The 21910-nt window shown below is 62.9% G+C and overlaps 2 protein-coding genes across 3 annotated transcripts; one reads left to right on the top strand and one right to left on the bottom strand.

Moving 5' to 3' along the window:
• Positions 1-534: 534 nt before the first annotated feature.
• Positions 535-930, top strand: PHLDA2 (pleckstrin homology like domain family A member 2; the record flags this gene model as incomplete). Its single annotated transcript, XM_081062828.1, has 1 exon — positions 535-930. One exon carries the CDS (start codon positions 535-537, stop codon positions 928-930), a length of 396 nt encoding a protein of 131 aa, XP_080918954.1.
• Positions 931-1373: 443 nt separating this feature from the next.
• On the bottom strand, positions 1374-21206 carry SLC67A1 (solute carrier family 67 member 1). Of its 2 annotated transcripts, none has more exons than XM_081063053.1 (11): positions 21103-21206; positions 20025-20213; positions 18338-18435; positions 17533-17693; positions 17017-17149; positions 8856-8974; positions 7953-8060; positions 7688-7788; positions 4922-5023; positions 4594-4714; positions 1374-2608 (listed from the first exon to the last, which is right to left on the bottom strand). In XM_081063053.1, exons 2-11 carry the CDS (start codon positions 20166-20168, stop codon positions 2421-2423), a joined length of 1275 nt encoding a protein of 424 aa, XP_080919179.1. In that variant the 5' UTR covers positions 20169-20213; positions 21103-21206; the 3' UTR covers positions 1374-2420. The 2 variants fall into 2 exon arrangements, with proteins under 2 accessions (XP_080919179.1, XP_080919178.1); XM_081063052.1 differs by having other exon boundaries at positions 20025-20320; positions 21103-21186.
• Positions 21207-21910: the final 704 nt, after the last annotated feature.

Genomic DNA, 21910 nt, shown 5'->3' with positions numbered 1-21910 from the left:
GGGCCGCGACCCGCTTCTGCCCAAAGAACGCTGGAGCGGCAGGGCTGGGTGTCGGGGCGCCTGGAGGGTGGGGTTCTGGGCCCCGCCGTCCACAGCCCTGGACCGGGTGCGGGCGCTTTCCGGGGCTCCCGGACCGTGAGTCACAGAGGGCAGGGCCGGCCTCAGAGCATTCCTCCAGCGGGCCGGCGTCCGGGGCGGGGTGGGGACCGCGTGTCACCCCATGGGGCTGGAGAGCCGGGGCGCCGGGGGACAGGAGGGGTGCCGGGGAGCTACAGACATCGAGCCAGGGGCGACCTGGTACCGGGATGATGCGGGCGGCGGGACTGGGGGAGAAGGGCTGAGTGGGTGCAGTGGGACTGGGTCCGGGAGGGGCGTGGCCTCGGGGGGCGTGGCCTCGAGGGGGCGTGCCGGCGGGGCGGGGCCGGGCGCGGGGCGGGGCCTTTATAAAGGGAGTGCCGGACGCGCTGGGGCGCATTGCCCACGCCGCCACCGCCTGAGCGCTTAGCCCGCGCCCGCTGCCCGCTGCCCGCCGACATGAAGACCACCGGCGAGGTGCTGCGCGAGGGCGAGCTGGAGAAGCGCAGCGACAGCCTGTTCCAGCTGTGGAAGAAGAAGCGCGGCGTGCTCACCCCGGACCGCCTGAGCCTGTTCCCCGCTGGCCCCGGCGCGCGCCCCAAGGAGCTGCGGTTCCACTCCATTCTCAAGGTGGACTGCGTGGAGCGCACGGGCAAGTACGTCTACTTCACCATCGTCACCACCGACCGCAAGGAGATCGACTTCCGCTGCGCGGGCGAGAGCTGCTGGAATGCGGCCATCACGCTAGCGCTCATCGACTTCCAGAACCGCCGCGCCCTGCAGGACTTCCGCAGCCGCCAGGAGCGCGCCGCGCCCGCCGCGACCCCCGAGCCCCAGACGGCCTGCGCGCCCTGAGCCCGCCGCGGTGAGTGTCGCCCGCCTGTCCGCGGCCCCTGCCAGTCCCGGACTGTAGACGGCAGGGACAGGTCCTGCCCCGTCGAGGGGACACTTTGGAGAGGAGAGGGGGACCAGGTGCCGCGCAATCGCCGCGTCTCGGCCGCGCGTCAGGAGCCGTCGCTTGCAGCTGTCGCCTTGGGGCCTCAGGGGACCCACAGGCCGGACTCCTGCCCACTTGGCCCGGGCTCCGGCACAGCTCCCTGACATCTACTTTCCCCACAGGAGCCACACACTGGACGAGTCGGGCCTGACGCTGAGCAGCGCCGGGAGGAACCCAGGGGGTGCCCAGGATGGCGGGAGCCCACCCGCTGACGACGGCGAGGACAAAGGGCTGGGGCCGTGGGACCTCTCCGTACGGAGTCGCCGAGTACCGCCCCGCTGCGCGGGCGCCTTAAATTATTGGACTATCTATATATTTATTTTGGTTATTTGTCGTCAAACCGTGTCTTAATATTTTGTTTTTTCATCAGTGTCCATTCCGAATAAATTACTTGACCTGAAGTCTTTTCTACCATCCAGGTGTGGTGCAATGAGGTTCCTGGGGGAGTGGCGGGGTTGGAGCCCCCTCATTCAGTGTGGGGGGTGGAGGGGAGAAGCCTGCAACCCTCCCCTCTGGCCTGAAGGGCAGGGAATGTGCTTGAATGAGCGCGGTGTTGCCCGGCCAGCTCACATCCTCCTCCAGAGGTCAGGAAGTGCCCTGGGATTTGGCCCTGGCTAACTTAATCTGGGCGTGACTTGGGCAGGACAGAGCTGGCAGCAGTGCTTGCTCTGGGAGATCATTCACAAACTGCCCCACTGAGGTCAGTGCCCCTCCCCCCACCCCAGCTGCCCTTCCCACCCACGCACCACCTGCTCCGGGCACCGGAAGGAAGCCCTCAGCCCTGCTGGCTCCTGACCCCACCCAGGGTTGGGCCATGGCAGTTCTGGGAGGTTTGTGACAGTGCTGCCTGCTTCTCAGGCCTGGCAGCCTGGGTCTACCTGTTTCCTAAGCTCTTCCCAAGCCTCAAATTCCTTTCAAGACAGCCCATTTCCTTTCACAAGCAGGTACAACTGTGAGGATTAGTGAGAGCTAGTGGGCAGGGAGCTCAGCTGGAGGCCACAGGTCAGTATTGGGGCAGGAGGTGGAGGGTTAGGAGGCAGAGAGCACTGGTCTGGGGCAATGAGCAGAGCCACGTGGGCTTCAGTAAGAGAACCCAGGATGTGGTGATAGGCTCCAGGGGGCAGGGCCCACCTCACAGCAGGACAAAAGGGTGATTCTGCCCTCCCCAGTCTAGGGACCCAGCCTGCAGGCTCCTCCTCCAGGAAGCCCTCCAGCCTGGGAGGCTCCATTTGTCACCCCCAGGCCTCCTGCCCAACCAGACGCAGGCAGGCACCGTGGGAGCTTGGAGAAATCAGGCCGGAAGAGGCTCCGAGGGAATTTATTGGCAGTCTATGCCCAGGGGCCAAGGTCACTGGACTCTGTTCCTCTTCTGGTGCAGAGGCTGCCTCCAGAGGACCAGGAGGACGAGGAAGTTGACGGCAAACTGCACATGGCCAAAGACAGGGACACCGAAGCCGCGGTACAGGAGGCCGCCCAGGGTGGGCCCCACGGTGCGGGTCAGCGGCTGCACAGAGGCGCAGAGGCCCAGCATGGTCCCTGTGGGGTGGGGGGGGGTCCTCAGCATCACCACCCAGCCACCCACTTCCTGGACACGGCAGATGCCTCCCCTGTCTCTGCAACCGCCTGTTCCCCCAGCTCCATCCCTGGCCCTGTGGGTCCGCTGTTTATAGACCACCCCGCCACGAACGGGCCTCACTAGACCTTGTCGGAAGTGCCCGGCCCCAGGAAGCTTCCAAGCACAGGATAGGCCTGGGAACCCACACAGGTTGCAGGCCAGGCCCTGCCCTCCCAGGCCACCAGGGAGATGGCTATGGACTCCCAGCCGAGGGAAAGTGGGGAGGAGGGCCTGGCGGGGAAAGGTCCTCCTGAACCAGTGGTGAGAGCTGGGGCTGGGGTGCAAGCAGGCCATGACACTCCCAGTGTCACCCCTACAGCCCCAGCACCCTCATAGGAACTGGAGGGAGCGAACCCCACAGGGCTGGGGAGGGGCATGGGAAGGGCACCCCACCTGCCTGTCTGCCCCCACCTCCCAGGTTCACCTAGCTGTCCGCCCCTGCCCCATGCCCCCAGTTACCCGACACACTGTCTCCACGCCCCTCTTGTCAGCTGTGCCCTGTGTGGGTGAGCATGTGCTGGCTACTGTCAACATGGACATCTGCCAGAGGGTCCCCAGCCCCAGGGGCGTCAGAACCTGGGTCTCCAGAGTTGGAAAGCCTGGCCAGGAGCCGCCCGGTGAGGCCCCTCCCAGGCTCAGGGCCCGCGTGGGGGAAATTTAAGAGCTGCCTCTCCCATCGCCCACACGCCCTGCACACACCCGGGAGCAATTACCACCCCCTCTGTGGTCTTGGGTTCCCAGAGCGGGTTCCCAGGCTGGCACTGGGAACCTCCTGGCTCCTTCCAAGCTGAGGGGTGGGGCCTTGAGCACAGTGAGGCCCAGGCCAGGCCCTGCCCTCACCTCCCCAGGCCTGTTCTCCTGCCCCTTCCTCCTGGCCTCTCCAAAGTACTGACTCACCGCCTCCAGGAAGCCCTCCAGATACAGCCTGGCCTCCCAGGACCACAGAGCCACAGGTATTAAAGGCCCTGGAGGCCCCCAAGGCAGCCCTGAGAAGAGGCCTTGCCTGTCAGCCACCAGGCCTCCCTCCCCACCAGCCCCCCCATACACACACACACAGATGGACGGACTGAAGGTCAGCTAGGCCCCCTAAGCTTTCTGGCTCTGCTACTGGGGAGGCCTTCACCCTCAACCAGCCCACAGAAGCCTGTGAACTCAACCTGTACCATGCCCAGGACAGGGTAGGGGCAGGAGCTTGGGCACTGTCAGGCTCAGGGACCTCCAGTCTGGATGGGAGACTCCTAGGCTTCAGGAATAAAAGCTGGGTGCAGAGTGAGGGCTAGAGGTCCATGTCTGGGGGGCGCCTGTGTCCCACCGGGCGGCCTGAGGCTTCCTAGGTTTAACTAGCTATGTGCATTCATTCACTCAGCACCTGCACTCCCCTATGTGCCAGCCACGTCCTGGGAGGGAAGAGAAGATGGGGGCAGCCTCCGGCCTGGCAGGGAGCCCACCCCCTTTCTGGCCCTCTCCTCCGTTCTCCGCTCACTGGGCTGTCTTCCTAACTGGCCTCTGTAGGAGCCTTTCAGATCGGCACCTCCATACCTTTGCTTAGCTGGAGCTCCCCCTTTCTAGTGAAATCCTGCCCATGCTTTATTGCTAAGCCAGACACCACCTCTGGGCAGCCCTCCTCCCATCCCCCTGCACTGGTCTGCAGGGCCAGGTGAAAGGCTGGCTGGGCCTGGCTGGGTGGTGGCCAGAATTGCCACCTGAGCCTTCTTTCGACCCACCACTCCACCCTGCCCACTGAGACCCCAGGCCACCCACTCCACTCAATTCACCCTGGGTCCAGGCAGACTCAGCCCCAAATTGGGCTAGCCGTTGCCTCTGAAAGCACTAAGCAGGCTTTCCAGAGAGGAGGGCGGAGGTCTCCCCGGGCCTGCCCCTCGCCGGGCCTGGGGTGCTGCCTTACCCGTGTCCGAGGCTGAGACGGCCTTGGTTAGAATGCTGTCCGTGACCACGTTGAGGGTACACAGGCTGAAGGTGAGGCCTGGCATCAGGAGGCAGAAGTGGAGGACACTGGACATAGATGCCTGGCACAGGGCAGGACAGGGCCGTGGTGACTGGGGGGCACCAGGCGACCAGGGCAAGAGGGACCATCCCCGGTTCCATAATGGTAGCCCTGGGTCAGGGTGGGGGTGGCACCTAGTGGCTCAAGAGCAAACTGCGCAGGTGAAGAGGTGGGAGCGGGCCTGGGACCCCAGTCTTTGCTGGGGGGCAGCCTGACGGGGTGCTCTCACCATGGCGAGTCCCACCATGCAGAAGACCAGCACGCTGGCCTGGAGCAGTGTGCCCTCCGAGAAGTGCTTGTTCAGCTGCCCAATGACGAGGCCCTGTGTGATCTAGGAGAGGGGACAAAGGGGGGGTCTGGACTGCAGCCGGCCGCCCAGGTGGGCAACCCCCACACCACGGGCAGTCAGCCCCTTGCAGCGGTCAGGGTCAGGTCAGCAAGCAAGGGGGGTCCTACGGTACCCATGAAGGCTCCGAGGCCCTGAGGAAAGGGGGGTGGGTGCCTCACACACATGCACCCCGTCACGTGCACAACCAGCCACTCATAGGTCCTGTTTTCACATTCAAAACTACTTTTGTCCCTTTAATTTCAGATGTGATAGACATGTTTTAACCCAAGAAGGGCCGGTTAACTGCTGGTGGTGGGGTGGGGGAGGCAATGGTTTATGGTGCAAAAACGTCTTTTCATTTGAAAATGCTCAGTGTGTCCCTAAGTCCAAGCCTGGGGACCGTTGTGGTCCTGTGGAAACCCCTCCAGTGTCACCAGACCCCCATGTGTCCCTGCCTCCAACCACGCTTCCTCAGCCCCTCTGTAGTCCTCTCACCTGGGAGGTAGGGCCTGCCCATTTCACAGATGGGGAGACTGGGGCGCAGAGAGGCAGATGTTGGACGGTACCTAGGCCCAGTGCCCTGGTGCCCGTATGGGTCCTCTGCCTGGCTGGCCCGACCGAGGCCTGGCCCTGTCAGGCTCATCAGCTATTGCCTTCCAGGGGCCATCCTGTGCCGGGACCTGGGCCAGCAGCTTTGTGTCCTCCGCACAGCCTAGGAGACCACCACCCCAGTTACACCTGAGTACACTGAAGCCTGGAAGGCTGATGTCACTTGCCCACCAACAAGTGCCTGGTCGTGAGCCTGATTAGGTGAGGTCCCCAGAGGCAGGGAGCAGCCAGACGCCCCGAGGCCACCTGCTGTTATCCCACTGCTGCTCAGGCCTTCACCCCCAGCTGTGTCCTCCTTGCCTCCCCAGGGCCTGGCCAGCCAGTGGGGAGCTGGTTAAAGATAAATTGCCTGTTCTGTGCTCCCTTTCCTGCCCTTGGAACAGTAGGGACACCAGCGATGTGACTCAGTGGGCAGGCCCAGCCCAAAGGCTACTCCCTGGTCCTCTCACCTCCTCTACCAGGCAGGCAGGAAGTGCCCGGGGCACCCTGGGCTTGGAGCAGTGCACACGGGGGTTTGGGGGCAGGCAGGCTGGGAGTCAGTGCCCGCCTGGGCTGGGGGGTCAGTGCCCACCTGGGCTGGGGGGTGGGCGGATACGTGTCCTGGGGTGAGCCCAGCCCTGCAGAATGGGACTGACCACTCTCTTCACTCCCTGCCCCTGCCTGGCATACGGAAACTGGTTCAGATCAGAACCATAAACGTCCTACTTAAAAACAAACCCGACTTTCAGCTTTGTTTTATCTTCCTTTTTGTTTGTTTTAAAGGAAGACCTATGTGGCAAGGCCCTTGGTGCAGTCCCCTGAGAGGAAGCCCAGTACGCGGACAGGTTTACATTCGGCCTCGGCATTTCATACAGAGACCAAGCCCCTGACATACTGGTGGTGGTGTCTCTCCGCTGTCCCTTTACCTAAAACGAAGCCGAAACGTGTGTGCTTTACAGGCTATCACGTGAAACTTAACAAACACGCCAGGCATCTCCCTTTCTCCCCACCCTCCCTTCAGAGCTCCTGTCCGTCCACCCCCCGCAGCCCCAGCTGCTGCCCCCAGTAGAACCCTTGGCCAGCCAAAGCACCCAGGTCTGAGCCCACCCCGTTCTGTACCAGCAGCGGGCGCCAGGCCACCTGGTAAGACCTAAGCCAGCCTGCAGCCCCACTGCACCCTGAGTACATCCGGTTCTTCTTGGCTCTGCAGACCACCCCCCATCAGAACCTGGTCCTGTCCCCTCAGGCCAGTATCTGTCCCCACCTAAGGGCCTGCGCACTTGCACGGGGCCAGGCTGGGTCTCCTGGGCCTGGGGGCAGTCATTTAGAACAAGTCTTCAGTGGCCCACACTTTGGAATGTTATTATTGTTGTTTCACTTTGGAATGTTATTATTGTTGTTTTTGTTTCTCTTCCCTCCAGCTGAGGCTTGTTTGGCCCACGTTGAGGCGGGCCCCTCCCCGGAGAGGCTATTTTAACCCCTGGGTCTATACCAGTCCTGTGCCAGAGACCTGGGAAGCAGATGGCTGGGAGGTGCCAGAAATGCCACACACTTCCAGAGAGGTAGAGAGCCCCCCCACTGCTCAGGCACGTCCCAAAATAGCGCCTCTGGTGCTCGGCTGTCAGGCAGACGTCCCAGGCAGTGGTGGTGGCAGCCCCTGTACCCACCACCCTGGGCCTGGTCCAGGTGCCCAGGAGCAGCTGGGGCTGCTGGGCTTGGACAGGCCTGGCTCTGGGCCTAGAGCTGAGAGCCCTGGGGATGGCAGACAGGACACCCCAAACTGCTTCTAGGGTACCTCCTGACCCCGATGGCCCGCCTTCGGGCACCCCATAGTGACAGCAGGATATCAGAGCGACAGCCTTGCTCAGCATCTTGGCTCATCTAATCAGCACGGCGACCCCACGAGGGCGGGCTGGCTGGGAGAGGCAGGAGGGAGTGGAAGGTCACGGTACAGAGCCCAGAGAGCCCAGCGAGGCCCGAGAGGCGAGAGCGTAGCATGGCACGAGCGCTGCTGAGAATTCGCTCACGTCCGACTCCCCAGCCCACCTCGCGGGCCCTGTGCGCCGGGCACTCACTCACCATCAGCAGAAGCCCGAAGAAGGACAGGAGGTAGCCGGACTGGGCGGGCTCCAGCCCGAAGAATTCCATGCAGATGATGGAGAACATGACCGTGAAGAGCCCTAGGCAGGGGTGGGGTCACGGCTGTGAGGCTGTGCCCAGCCCTCCCTCCTGCAGGCTGGGCCGACAGAAGGGATGATGCCCTGGCCACAATCCTCCGACCCCACGGCCCCGAATTCTTGGCGGCACAAGGCTCCGGACGCCCGGTGGGCAGCCTGGGACTCACCTGAGGGGAAGCCGGAGATCACCTTGATGAGGAACACTGGCAGAACACCTGGCTGCAGCAGGAGGCGGGCGATGGCCTTCAGGTCAAACACGCTGGCCTTGGGTTTGCCTGGGCACCCGGAGAGGCCCATCAGCCCACGCCCCAGCTCCTCCCCACCTCAGCCTGGCTGCCCGGGCGCCAGGCCCATGTCCCTTTGCGGGCACTGCCCCCACCCAGGTCCTCCCTCTCAGCTCTTTCTGGATTGTTCCATCACAGCAACTGCTCAGGGGCCTCCTGTCCCAGCATGGCTCCCAGGTGGGTCTACCCCAGAACGCGCTCAGTCACTGGGCACACACTGGTTGGGCTGGGATGCCCTGGAGAAGACCCCCTCTCCCCGCAGAGCCCTGACCTCTCCCTCAGGGGCCCTGCGGCACTCTGCCCAACACCTCGGCACCCCCAGAGCTGTGCTCCTGAAGCCAGCGTCCTCACAGCACCCTGCGCTCGGGGCCTCGGGGTCCTGGCTAATCCCCCCGCCCCATCCGGGGTCCCTCCTGGCCCTGCCCAGGCCTCTGTGCCCTGGACCTCAGCCTGTCTGACTCCCACCTCCATGGTCTCCACAGACAAGGGCCCTGCTCCGTGACCACACTGAGCTCGGCTCAAAGGTGCTGGCAACCCGAGGGGCTCAAGAAAAGGAGGAGGGCATGAGTGGCCCCTGAGGTCCTCCTGTGCCCCACCTGCCCAGAGACTGGGACACGCTCCCAGACAGGAAGCCTCTGTGGACGCTTTGGCACGTAGTGGTCTCAGCAGACTGTCCATGAAGGGAGGACCCGGATGGAAGAGGCCCCCAGGTACTGGGCAGCGGGAGGGGAGGCCTCGTGCCTCACGCCACCAAGTATCCGGGCGCGGCATCCTGGTGGGACTTACCTGGGGGGTCAGCCTGGCCATGGGCGCTAGCCCTTTTGGTGCTGACGGGGACGCAGGTGAAGCTGAGGATGGCTCCCAGGAGATTGAGCAGAAAAGCTATGATGGCTGGACACTGAATCCTGGGAGTGACAGTCACGGTCACACAGGGTGTGGGTGCCACTTGCAGAGTCCCCCACATGCACCTTCATACTTAGGCCTTGACAGCTGAGAACAGCTCGAACCCCACCACCCACATCACCACAGCCTGTGACCTGGAGGGCAGGGGCCGGGCCCCTCAGGGCACATTTATTACGTGACAGATGGAGGAACAGATAAAGTCACACTGTGGCTGCAGCCCTCAGGGTCCATAGCTGTAGGCCTCAGCAGCCTCTGAGGCTGGGCGTAGGCAGGAGCCAGGATGGTGAGTCCCAGAAGGGCTTGGGCAGATTCTCCCAGGGGGTGGTCGGCCCTCAGGCTGCAGAGGGGTAGGAAAAGCCCCCAAGGACAGGCCTGCTGTGTGTGAGCACACGCACCCACTTCTCCTGGCCTGGGCAAGTGTGTCAGAGACCCTAGGGACCCGCACTGAGCCCTGGGGATTGCTGGGGGCCCGTGCCTCCGCTCCAAGTCATGTCTTCCGTGAAAGTGGAACCAACCTGGAGGAGCTGCCCCAACAGCCCCTGGCAGAAGTGGGCAGGGCAATGGGTCCCACCCATTTTACAGGGGAAGAAACTGAGGCTCCCAGGGCCCTCAGTCCTCCTCCCTCTGGTGGGGCTGGAGGGACCTCCTGGGGTGGAGGATGGCACCTGAGAAAGCAACTGTTCCCCTTTGGGAACGGTTCCCCCTTGGTGACTTGGGTCTGGAGTGAGACGCGTACAGTCTGATGGGGAGTAATACACCTTCCAGAAGGGGCTGGTATGCTGGACCCAGGGATGGGGTTGGCCCCCACAAACCAGGACACCACCCTAAGGCCACCTTCCCACCTGTCCATGTCACCACCAAGGCTGTGACTCAGGTTCTCCCACTGTCTCATCAGCTTTCACTTCTAAGGGAGCCTTTCCCGCCATGAATCACCACAGGGAAGCTCGGCCCTTGACCCCGCCCTTGACCCCTCTGGGAGGCACAGGCAGACCTTTGCCTCCAGCTCCAGGAAGGCTGTTCAACCTATCACCATTTCCTCCTGAAGACTGGCCCAGCCCCCTCCCCAGGGGAAGATAAGGAGTGGAAAGGGAAATGTTGCGGAGCCCGGCTGCTTAGATGTACAGGCCTGTGCACAGCTGAACACCATTCCCCTTAGCAGCAGAGAAACCTCCTATACGTCCTGCAAGGGCCCTTCTCTCTGGGCCCCGGGGCTTCCTCCCCAGTGGGCACCTTGTCCTCTGATAAGGGCTCGCTCTATCAGATGGCCACTATCCAGCCCCTGAAGACAGGTGGGCCTGGGTAGAAACCTGTGCCGAGACCAGTGGACATTAGACCGTGGAACGAACATGTGAGCTGTTCACAGGGACAGCCAAAGGCCTGTCCCAGACCTTACCAGAGCCCCGAAACCTGGCCTGGCCAGGGCCTCAGAGCACAGCCACGAGTGGGAGGTCAGTGTCCTGGGAGACACCCCCTGCTACTCCAAAGTCAGCCAGCCACAAGGTGGCCTTGGCCCTCCACGGAGTTCAGAGAGGGCCTCCCCCACCCCTCCCCACCACAGCTGCACGAATGTACACAGACAGGCAGGGCCCACACACGTACACACACAAACACACAGGGCTCCCTGGGGAACTACGGGCCAGAAGGGCTCTGTTCCACGCAGGACCAGGGCGGCTGGTGGGGTCTAGAGCCTAGGCCACCCCTCATTTCTCAGGCTCGGACCTGCCAGGCTCAGACAGTGGGTCAGAGGTGGAGTTGGCACTTGTCCAGCCTGCATGTGCCACGGCCCGTCTTCGCCCCCACCCCCACCCCCTGCCAACGCCCACTGCCCAGGAGGCTGATTATTCATCCTTTCCAACCACCAGGGTCCCAAACACAGGGGCCTTTCCATTGACTGGCAGGCCGAAGGGCAAGAGGGCACTGGACCCCAGAGTGGCCCCGCAGCCCCCTTCCCTGGCTGGCAGGAACTGAGCCATGACGTGAGCAGGGCCACAGCGGCCCTGGTGGCTGGCCCCAGAGAGAAGGGCTCTTTCTTCATCACTGGCCTCAGAGGCCCACATGTCACTGCTCGGGCCAACAGGGACAAAACCTGCTTTCTCTGCCAGATGCCCCGGAAATGTGGGGGAGCAGAGGCGGCCACTTAGATGGCTATTTTGGGAGGCTGGTGACAAGCGAGGGGCGGGTGGCAGGGAGCCAAACTGCTTCTCCTGGGATCTTGCCTGTCCCTTGCATGGTGGCCAGGGAACCAAAGGGGCACAGGAACGCTGGGGGGTGCAAGGAGGGGGCAGTGCCTGGGCCTCTGCACAGAGGGTCTTCTCAGGTAGAATGCCTTCCAGCCTTGTGCCCAAAGCCCGGGCGCCCCTCCCCATGGGCTTTCTGCTCAGAGTCAGCCCCCTGCTCTCCCCTCCTGCCCTGGGGACCTTGTGCTGCAGGATCACGAGGGATGGGGCTTTGGGGCTCACTGGACCCTTTCTACAAATCGAGCAATGACCATGAGGGCAGGCACCATTTGCTGTGTCTTTGTCTATCCACTCCTTTCATTTTTGGTTGAATGGATGGACAGAAGGCTGGACAGACAGACTCACGAATGCCATGAAAGGCACATTAGTCCTCTGTCCCTGTCTGTGGCTACCTTGATGGGTGACTTCCTATCCTCAGATACAAATGAAGGCTGAACTCAGGGGTGCCACCCTCCCAGGACACCCTGACCCCACCCCAAGGCTGCACCAGTCACTGGGGGGGCTGCCTGACTGTCCTGGAGCCCAGCCCACCAGCTGTGGTTCCTTGGGGCTGGTGGCCACTGAGGAGTGGCCACAAGAGCTGCCTTTCATCCTTATCTCAAGGCCCAGAGTTTGCCCATATACCATTATCAGGAGGGCAGCGGCCTGGCTATCTGCCCACCCATGTGGACTCTGATTGCGTCCTCTCAGCCCGACTCCATCCATCCCCAAGGTGATGATTACGGATGGAACTGGAGCTGCCCTCCACACCTGCTGAGGCTCTGAGAGGTGACAATATGTGGCCAAGGGCTCCTGGCCTGGCTGAAGGTGGGGCTCAGGGTCTCCGAGGCTGTGCACCCCTCTCCTGTCCAACCTGGAAAACAGGCTGGGGTCAGCTGGGACCCAGCTTCACGTGACGTCTGGATATGAGGGGCTCTAGAGTGTCACCGGAGGTCCAGCCTGGGGCTCGAGGTAGAAAAGTCACCCTGTCCCACCTGATCCACACGCCAGAACATTGTGGCTAGAACCATGGAATGCAATTCTCATGGGGCCACTCCTGATTCAGCCTCCCTCCGGCTTCCAGGTCCCACAAAAGCTCCCAAAGCCATGTCCAGCCGAACCCCTGTGCAGCCGTCTGTCCCTCAAGCCCCGATCCCTCCACCGCAACCACACAGGCCTCCAGGCCCCAAGCCCCTTCATGCCCAGGGCCTGTGCGTGGGCTTCCCCTCTCCCCAGAACATGTCTGCTCCAGCCCCTCCTTCAACGCTGACTTCACGTCTCAGCTCTAAGCTAAGGTCCCAGCCCCATTACTTCCGGCCCTTTGCAGGGCGCCCTGTCTGTGTACTTCCCAACGCCTGGACCAGCCAGGATCCATGCATCCCCCAGGGCTGGGGAGGCAGAAGCCTGGCTGGCACCACACGGCCTAGCGAGCCACCGAGCACCAGGCGGGGCAGGCAGCCTGGGGGACTGGTGAGTCACTCCTGTCCCAGAGCCATTCAGGGCAGCCCCAAATGCCTACTCATTAACTCTCAGAGGAAGCTGGCGTGTCACCGGCGGAAACCGCCCATCAGCAGGATAAGGGGTTCCTGTGCCTTCACCCAGACCAAAGGCTGGGATAACGTCCTCAGGGAGGCCCGGTTGCCCGCCTCCTGATAAGAAGTGCAGTAAATACCAGCTGAATCCCTGAGGGCCCGCTGGGCGCAGCTCGTGCTGGGAGCAGAGCTGGGCCACTCACCGGCCAGTTAGCGCCCAGGAGAGCTGGCAGAGACACTGAGACCAGCTTTGCCTGACCTCCAGGGTGGTCTGTGGCTGGACGCTCCCCCAGCCCAATGCTCCAGTTCTCCCAGGCCTAAACAAGTGGCCACCTGATGGGCGTCTGCCCAAATTCCAACCAATTCTGGGCAACAGATCCCTTGGGTCCTGGGCTGGGGGCCCAGCTGTACTCATGACTTCCTGTGGGGCCACACTGGGCTGGCCCTGGCCGGCCTCCAACCATCCATCCCAGAAGTGAGGGGAGTCTCCTCCAGCTCTGACAGTGGGGAGCTGCAGACCCCCCCCCACCCCTGCTTGCTCTGAGCTAAGGCCCTCTCATCCGGAGCTCTGCCTTCCTTGGGTCTAACTGGGCCCTCCTGCCATCTAGCTCAAGGCCCATGGGTGTGCACCCTGCCCCTGCCCAGGCTGACACTAGGCACCAAAGAGCCCTGATGTCCAGGGCCAGCTCCTCCTGCCCAGAGCTGGATGACAGAGGGCCTTGCTGAGGTGCTGGGGCGGGGAGGGGGGTCCCTACCACTCAGGGGGGTGCAGCCAAAGGCCCCTTATGCTAAGTCCAACCATCAGGCCTGGTGTCTCACCAGGTTCCGCCACAAGCAGCATTTGACTGGTGGCTCCCCCTCCTCAAATCTCTAGGAACCCCCCCCCGGGACATGACTCAGGTGGGCTGGGCAGGCTGGGTTTGGGGGTAGGGTGTGACAGAGGCTTCCCTAGGCTGTGAGGTGCTGGGCTCAGGGCCATGAGTCACAGCTCCCCCTACCTCACCCCCCCACACACCTGCTAAGTGAGTCACAGCCCAGGTCTGGGACTCCAAGAGAGCCAGCCCTCCCAGCCCTGAGCTCCGGGCTGCGCCCAAACTAGTTACACCAGTGTCTGTGCCACAGCCCTGGGCCACCAAGGCCACTTCCTCCCTCTACCTGCTCCCCAGTGTCGGGGAATGAAACATGGCTGGGGCCTTTGGGGATGGGGCACAAGGGGTGAGGTGGGCAGGGAGGCCAGACAGGGTGCTGGCCTTTGCCATGGGGAATCACGGTCCTGGAGCCCACCACCCCTGGGCTTTGGACAAGGACCGGGAGCTCCATGGGTGAGCCCCACCTTCTCTGGGGCCTCAGTTTCCCCACCCATCAAAGGAAGTTCCAAGGATATAAAGTACCTTGGATCTTGGGATGAAAGAGGGAAGCTATGGAATGTTCTGGAAGGTGAGGGCAGTGGTGGAGAAGCTCTTGGGAACTGCTGAGAGTGAGAGGGGAGTAAGGGGTATCTTCTGAGTCAGCAGCGGGCTAGAGAAAAAGGCAGGCAATGATGAGATGAACCGTGGCACAGGGCTGGCGAGTGGAGGCCAGTGTGTGTTGGTGAGTGAGTGAGTGTGTGTGTGTGTGTGTGTGTGTGTGTGTCCTTGACACAGAGCCCAGCCCTCACACCTCACAGCACCCCTGGGAGCAAGCAAGGGCATTTCATAGGTGAGAATACCTGGCGAGGTGAGGAAAGGTGCCCGTGGCCCATGACAGTAGGTGGCTGGGCTAGAACCACCTATCTGAAAGGCTGAGAAAGTCCTGGTGGGTGGGGCAGTAAGTGAAGGGCTCCTCCCTGCCCAGCCTCGCCTGTCCCCACACCCTCTCCGTACCCCTGACCCTGTTTCTTCGCTTCCTGGGGAGACAGCCCACTTTCTCCTGACCGTAACTCATCTGTGGAATCAGGCCCCTGCCTCCGCCCAGCATGAAAGGGAGGCCGGTCCTGACCAGGTGGAATCCGTGCTCACTGTTGGCCTCTCAGAGGCCGGGGGCTCTCCCCTCCTTGAGCCACATGCCCCTCAGTTTCCAAAATGTCTTCTTGGATTTCCCTCCTTTCCATCCTCATTATGCCTCTTCTTTGACCACCCCCACCAGCCACGAAGCAAACCAGCTCCCAGGGCTTAGAAATCAGCCAGGAGGACGCAACCCTGCTCTCCCCCAGCTCAGGCTCCCTTGCCCAGCCTCCTGTTCCCATGGGCACCCAAGGGCCACCAGACTCAGCCTAGAGGGAGACCCAACTCCCGCTGTGTCCCATGATGCTCGGATCTCCCCCACAGCTCCCCCAGGGCCCGCCTGAGTCTGGGCATGGCCTCGCGTTCACACCGGCATCCCACCCATTAGGAAAACCAAGCCAGAGCGTGCCCTCTGCCCCTAACCCCACGGCCACTCCTGGTCCAAACGCCTTCCTGTCTGGCCTAGACCAGTGCAGTAGCCACCTGGCTGATCTCCCTGCAGCGGTCCCACCTCTCACATTCTCAACACAGCAGCTGGGTTATACCCGCCCAGGGCTTCATGGGCGAGCCCCGCCGTCTCCTCCCTGCTCCCCCACTCCAGCCTGAGTCCTGCAGGACAGGGCTTCCCCTCCCCTTCTTGAGGTCAGCTCACCACCTGTCCTCGTGGCCCCCAATCCTGCTGTGTTACTCTTACACCATGCAGTTCAACCTAACCTGATAGGGCCTGTCCCATTCCCACTGCCTCCCAGATCCAGATGCCAGGGGCACTTAGAGGGTCAATAAACATGGTGAGGAAATGTGAACAAAGGGGTCCGCCCTCCTGCCCGAGGCGCTCAGCGGAGGAGGGTTCTGGAAACCCAGACTCTGATGCAAATGCTGAGGTGGGGACGGGAGCAGGAGTGGAGACCACCCAGAGATGGCGGTGTTGTGACAAGGCCACCATGTCCTCTGTCCTCCAGTCCCTGGGGCTCAGCCATCCGCCATCGTTGGAGTTTGTCTGGGGGTACTCGGAGAGTATGGGGTAGCTGAGCCCCCAGAGGCCCCGGGCCTGGCATAAGGTCATCCAAGATTGGAGGGCCTGGTGTCAACAGAGCTGCCAGCCCATGGCCAGCAGCACCCCTGCCATCCTGTGTGTGTGCACGCATGCATGTGGTAGATGTGTGTGTGGTTCAGATGCCAGGAAGGCTCCTTCCCTGAAAGGAGTCCCAGGGCAGCTAACCCAGGCCTGTGCAGGGTGGGCGGCTCACGAGCTGGCATATGGCCTCTGGTCAGGGAGCAAGGAAGGGCCTCCACCCACAGCTGGGCTGGGCAGCCACCACCCAAACCAAAACTAGAGGCTTGGGCCAGAATGAAGGTCAGGTGCAAGGTCCACTCTTATGTAGAAAGCCGATTTTGAGTGGGTGTTGGGGCACTTCTGGGAAGGGAGAGATGGGAGTGGGGACTCATGGCAGGGCTGGTCTCCCAGCAACGGAAGGGAGGTCTCCCTCCCTAGCCAGCCAGGGTGGGCCTCTCCAGGGCCAGGTGTCCTGGGTCCAAGGTTAAGCTCTTCCCCCAGGAGGCAAGCCCAGGGCGGCTGGTATAGCCAGCTCTGTGCAGCCCCACCGCTGGGTCAGGAGCCTTAGGATGGAGCCCACCCTGTGGAGCGCGTGTGGGGGCTGAGCTGCCAGCTGGGCGCTCAGAGCGCTGGGCAGGAGCTGAGTCCTGCAGGCCAGGGTCTGGGGACTGGGAAGACCTTAGTTAGGTCTTTGGTATGCAGAGCTGGTGTGTGTGTGTGTGTGTGTGTGTGTGTGTGTGTGTGTGTGTTTGGGGGGGCACCAGAGGGCTTTATTTCACAAAACACTAGTTATTAAACTTCCCACAAGCTGCAGGCAGCGCGTCCCCATTGCAGGGCCCCAAGGGCCGGGGACCCCCTCCCCCACCGCCTGCCGTCAGGTTTCCCTTAGGAAATTAGGTTTCCTAATTTCCGTCTGGCCGGAGCTTGCCAGGCAGGTCCCCCAGTCTGGGACTGCCCCGGGACGAGCGGCCTGACCCCACCCGCGAGCGTGGGACTGCAGCGCGGGGCCCTGGCGCCCCCTGCTGGACGCTCCGCCCCTCCGGCCGCTCCTGTCTCCCGTCGGGTAGGTCCCGGCAGGCCAACCTCCGGCCGACGCCACCTGCTCAGCGTGCAGATGAGAAACCGAGGCCGGGAGAGGTGGCTGGGAGGGGCCGAAGGCCCTGAGCGCGGCGACGGCGCGGAACCGACTCGGCCATCCTGCCCAGTACTCCCACCGCCCTCGCCGTTCCGCCCTCCAGCCGTCCCTGCCCCACCACTTACCCGTAAGCGGTGCTCAGGGTCCCACCGAGCAGGGAGCCGAGGATGGTGCCGACGCCGAAGCAGAGGCCGAGCCGGCTCAAGGCCGTGGGGCGCTCCTCGGGCGTAGACAGGTCGGTGATGACCATCTGGGCGGCTGGGGGAATGCGGGACTGAGCGGCGCAGACCCCTTGCAGACCCCTGTGCGGCCCAGGCCACGCCCACACATCTCCCCCCGAACCCGACCTGTCCCCCAGGCCACGCCCACACATCTCCCCCTGAACCCGACCTGTCCCCAGGCCACGCCCACACATCGCCCCCGGAACCCGACCTGTCCCCAGGCCACGCCCCCACATCGCCCCTTCTCTGCTGCAGACTAAGGGCAGCCTGGGACTGCCCCGCCCCCGCCCGCCCAGGCCACGCCCCATGCCAACCCTCCCCCACTTCTCTCCTGCGCTGCCCTCCGCCCAGGCTCCCTGGACAGGCCCCCAGGCCCCCCGCAGTCCTCCCGCAGGCCTGAGGCGCCCTGCCTGGTCTTACTGGGCATCGTGTGCATGAGCGCCGCGGGCAGGCGCGAGGCGAAGAGCAAGGCCACGCCGGGCAGGGCCGGGCTGCAGGCAGCCGCCAGGAGCAGGTAGAGTGCGGACGCCGCCAGGAAACATATGGTGAACGCGGCCCGCGCCCCGCGCTGGTCCGCAAACCTGGGGGTACCGCACCTGTGACCCTCACAGATGTGGGGCAGGGTCCCCGTTCCCTGGGACAGCGGGGAGCCCAGGCCAACAGGGCTGATCACGGATACCCGGTGCTGGGAGGCTGGGGAGACAGCCTGGTCCTGGGCCCTCCTTAGGCCCGGGACCTCCCCACCCTTCCAGTGGGGTAGCTTTCAGTGACCTCGGCTGTCACTCCCTATGACAATAGCTTGTGGGATCCGGGGGACCGAGGGGATGTGCGCGTCTTACACAAAGTGTGTCCCAGGTGTGGGCCTTTCTCTCCCTCTGCTGGAGGCAGCGCCTGGAACCCCTCCCTGCGCCCCTGCCATGTCTGCTGGTATTGTGTCTGGAGTCCCCAGAATCGACTTTTCCAGAAAAGTTTCTGGTGAGGCTCCCAGCTCAAACTGGGCCTTTACAGCCATGAGCGTCTCACCAAATAAATCCTCTCTCTGACCACAAACCAGAATTAGTGGAAGTTATGGGTGGGACACCCTAGGAGCAGGGGCTCCACCCAGTATGAAAGGCACTGAAGCTCTTTTGGGCCTGGAAGTGCCATCACCTTAGTGGGGCCCATGTGAGGTTGGGGGACCCTACCTGACCCAGCCTGTGACCTCTGAGGGGTGGGCCCATAGTACCTGCCGAACACTGGCCCTCCCAGCAGCTGAAACACACCAAAGGTGGTCTGCAGGTAGCCAAAGGTGACAGAATCCAGGCCCAGCATCCGGGATAGGTACTGAAACACAGGGGGGTCCATGGGAAGGGTCTGGGAAGAACCCCAGGGTCTGGAATTGGGGGTTCTACCTGGGCAAGGGGTGGGAGGGAAGGGTGGATCTGTCCCTACCACCTCGCAGTGAGCCTGGGACTGGCCCTCGGACTCGTGCTCATCTCGGAGGGGCCTCTGGGTCCAGGCTTCACGGAGGGCTGTGCTCAGTGGAGGCAGCTGCTGGCCCTCCTTCCCCCTGTGGGGTACACCGCACGTGGGTTGGGGGAGGCACCCAATCCCCACCATTTTGCTTTCATTCACTTAAAGCTGATGGTGAAGACAGCAGTGTCTCCAGGTCAACAGGAGATTGTCCCAAAGTGCCGTGATGGCCTCTGGGAGGGGACCCATTTCCCAGGAGGACAAAGGCCTGCTCTGTGCTGGGAGCTGCTCCATCGGGGGAGCAAAATGCAGTGAGCCCGAGGGAGCCCGAGGAGGCAGGGGACCCAGGTGGCCTGTCCTAGCCTGACTCCTGCACCCCTGAGGCTGCTGCTTTCCCCACCCTGGCCATGGCATCCCAGCCTCTGGCCTCCTCAAGGGCAGGGCTCTGGAAGGGCTCTCTCTGCCCCCCCTCCATTAGAGGATACACCCCTGCTGTTTTTCTCCGGCTTTCTCTACACTCCTGCCATCCCCTCCCCTTTGTTACCGTTGCAGCAGACCCCTATGAAGAGCTGCCCGCCTCCCCTTTCCCTCCTTCACCCCTCTCCCAGCAGGCACTGCTGGGTGACAATGGCGATATCCCCTCCCACCCAGATTCCCCAGGCCCAGGCTGCTCAGGTGAGTCCTGGGGAACTTTTCAAAGTGCCATAGCCCCACCTAGACCAGACAGGAAAGGACTTCTGGGGCTCTGGCACTTCCATACCTCCCTGTGAGGGTGCTGTTGGCCAGGGAGGGTGAGACGGTGAGAGCGAGTGTGCCAGCTCCACAGGGGTTTGAGTGACACACGAGTGTGCCAGGGGATGACTGGTTGGTGGGGGTGGGGGCGTAACAGAAGGCAGTGCCCACGTAACTAACTGCCTGTATGGCCAGGCAGTTTCAGACCAGGAGACGCAGCATGCAATGAATGCGAGGGACCAAGTCCCGCCCTCCTGTCCTGGGCTGGGGGACAGAAATAATCTAACACTTGGGATGGGAATGTGGGGTGTGGACAAGCTGCATGAGGACTGACTACCAGGACCAGGGTTGAGGGGGAGCCGTTGTAGATACTAGGCCAGTGTCTGGAGGGCCTGAGCAGAGGCGTGAGTGCAGCTAGGAAGTGAGCAACAGGGGTGTGTGTGTGTGTGAATAGGGCAAAGGCCCCAGGTGGGGCAGGAGGAACAGAGCTAGGGCACCTAGGGGAAGGGGTGCTGCCAGGAGGAGGGCTGCATGGCAGACAGGGTGGCTTTCTACAATCCCTCACCAAAGCTGCTGGTGCAGCCAGAGTCCAGGACAGGCTGATGGAGGGTCAAGAGGAACAGTTGCTTGGTCCCTTAACTTGCTCAGCACCAGTGTGGCAAAGGGGATGATGAGAGGGACAGTGATGGCAAACTGGTGGCCAGGTTGCAGGGGGAGGAGGTACTCACTGGTATAATGGAGAACTGCATGAAGAGGCAGGTGAGCTCCAGGGTGGTCAGCACGTAGGTGAATAGGAGGACCCAGGGCCGGCCCAGAGTGCCCATCCCGGCAGGGGGCTGACCCTGGCCCATGGGGGCCCTAGCTCCTGGCATCTGGGCAGGTGCTGCAGGAGACCTTGCAAGGATCCAGGTAGGAGGCTGGAGGAACAGGCAGGGGCAAAAGTCCTGTTGTGCTGGGGGAGGGTGCTGAGTCACCGGGCAGGAGGCTGGCGGTGCATGGCCTGACCTCTCTGCCAGCAGAGGGCCTGCAGGAGAGGACAGTTCTGCAGGACGCCCAACCGGGCCCTCCAGCACCTGCTCTAAGACCTTTGGAGAACGTGGCAGGTGGTCCTCTCCCTTCACAACTGACAACTCCAGATGTCTGGGCACACAGCCCCCGTGGAACTGGACGTGGGCCCTCCCCACATGTGCCTCACACAGGAAGGCCCCGCACCCCATATGGAGAGGGAGACAGGGCCTAGAGTGGTTGTTGGCCCCGCTCAGGATTTGAGTCCCTGTGCTGGGGGGCCCTCCTTAGGCCCACAGTGCACCTCCCACCACTATGCCGCAGCTTTTAGTGGAGGACCTGCCTTCCCATTGGCCCCAGTCAGAGCCTGAGTGGCCTGGGGGTGGAGTGGGGGCACAGCTCTTAGCCTTGCAGGTCCCCCCCCCCGCAGGGCAGGTCTGCCCCACCTGCCGCAGGTCCGTCTGTCCCTCACACCCTAGTCAGCTGGAACCAGATTCTGTGGCTCCACAGAGGCCTCCACTAAATCTTGCCATATTAACACGGGACTGTGTTTTGAATGAATTAATGAACCGGTTGGCCTTCAGAGCCTGGGTCCTGGGGTGGGGGGTGACAGCAAAGAGGAGCCCCTGGGGTTCGCTCGGCAGCCCTCCCCATCTTGGGCTGCAGGGAGGTTGGGGGGAGCAGGCAGAGGCTGACAGCTGCAGGTCAGGGGCACCTGGCTAGGGGCACCTGGCTAGGCGGGGGCGGGACGCGGCGGGGGTGCGTATCAGGGGCTGCCCAGGCCCGAGCGAGCTCCGGTACCTGCTTTCACAGAGCTCAGCTTGGGCACGGGTCCGGTGGGGTGAGCCCTCCTGGGGTGAGTCAGAACCTGGCCCTTCCGGGGCTGGGCTCGGGACCCACCCTCTGGGAGTGACTTAAGGCTCTGGGCCTTTCAAAGGGACCTAGGACCCGCCCGCGCGCGGCCTCCTCCCTCATTGGCCGAGCCCCACACGCCCCCGGCGGGCCCCGCCCCGCGTCCGCGTCATCCCACGCCCCCTTCTCCGTCTCTGGCCTGACTCTCCCCAGACGTGCCTGCACCCCTATTTCTCCCAGCTTGGACATAGGGTGGGGAGGGGCAGGAGCAGAGGGACAGGGACAGGGGACAGGGGCTGGAAAGGACAGGAGGGGAGAGGAGTAGGGGGAGGGGAGAAGAAGAAGGGAAGGGGAAAGGAGCGGCCACAGAGACCGGGAGGAGGGGCGGGGAGACGGACATTACTGGGAACCTCACCCGCAAACCTGGAGGCGGCTGCGAGTTACAGAGATGTCAGTTTTCCGCATTTTAAGCTGCGGTGACCCCGCCCCCTTGGCGGGTGGGTGGGGTGTAGGGGTGGGCTGACAGACACCGGTAGCCCCTGCTGGAGCTCTGGGGAGCACACAGACTCAGCTTCCGGCCAAGCAAAGTTCCCCAGAGAAGTAACCAGACGCCCACTCAGGACTGCCACCCCTGCCCAGCAGGTCAGAGCCAGGCCACAGGCCCAAATGTCAAAACCAAAGTCTCCTCTGCCATGTGTGAACTACAGCTCAGCATAGCAGAAAACCTCAGGGGACAAGGAGCTTGAGATGGTTGGCC

Source organism: Rhinolophus hipposideros (genome assembly GCF_964194185.1).
Source record: "Rhinolophus hipposideros genome assembly, chromosome: 10".
Classification (NCBI taxonomy): domain Eukaryota; kingdom Metazoa; phylum Chordata; class Mammalia; order Chiroptera; family Rhinolophidae; genus Rhinolophus; species Rhinolophus hipposideros.
The sequence above is the reverse complement of the archived record's forward strand: the minus strand, read 5'-3'. Positions and strand labels throughout refer to the sequence as shown.

Bases quoted from the DNA above. Each gene is read 5' to 3' on its own strand.
- SLC67A1 (XM_081063053.1), bottom strand. From the start codon at position 20,168: ATGCCAGGAGCTAGGGCCCCCATGGGCCAGGGTCAGCCCCCTGCCGGG. The intron at 8,975-17,016 runs GTAAGTGGTGGG...TGTCACTCCCAG, and splicing joins ACCCTGAGCACCGCTTACGG to GATTCAGTGTCCAGCCATCA. The intron at 8,061-8,855 runs GTAAGTCCCACC...CCGGGTGCCCAG, and splicing joins TGGCCAGGCTGACCCCCCAG to GCAAACCCAAGGCCAGCGTG.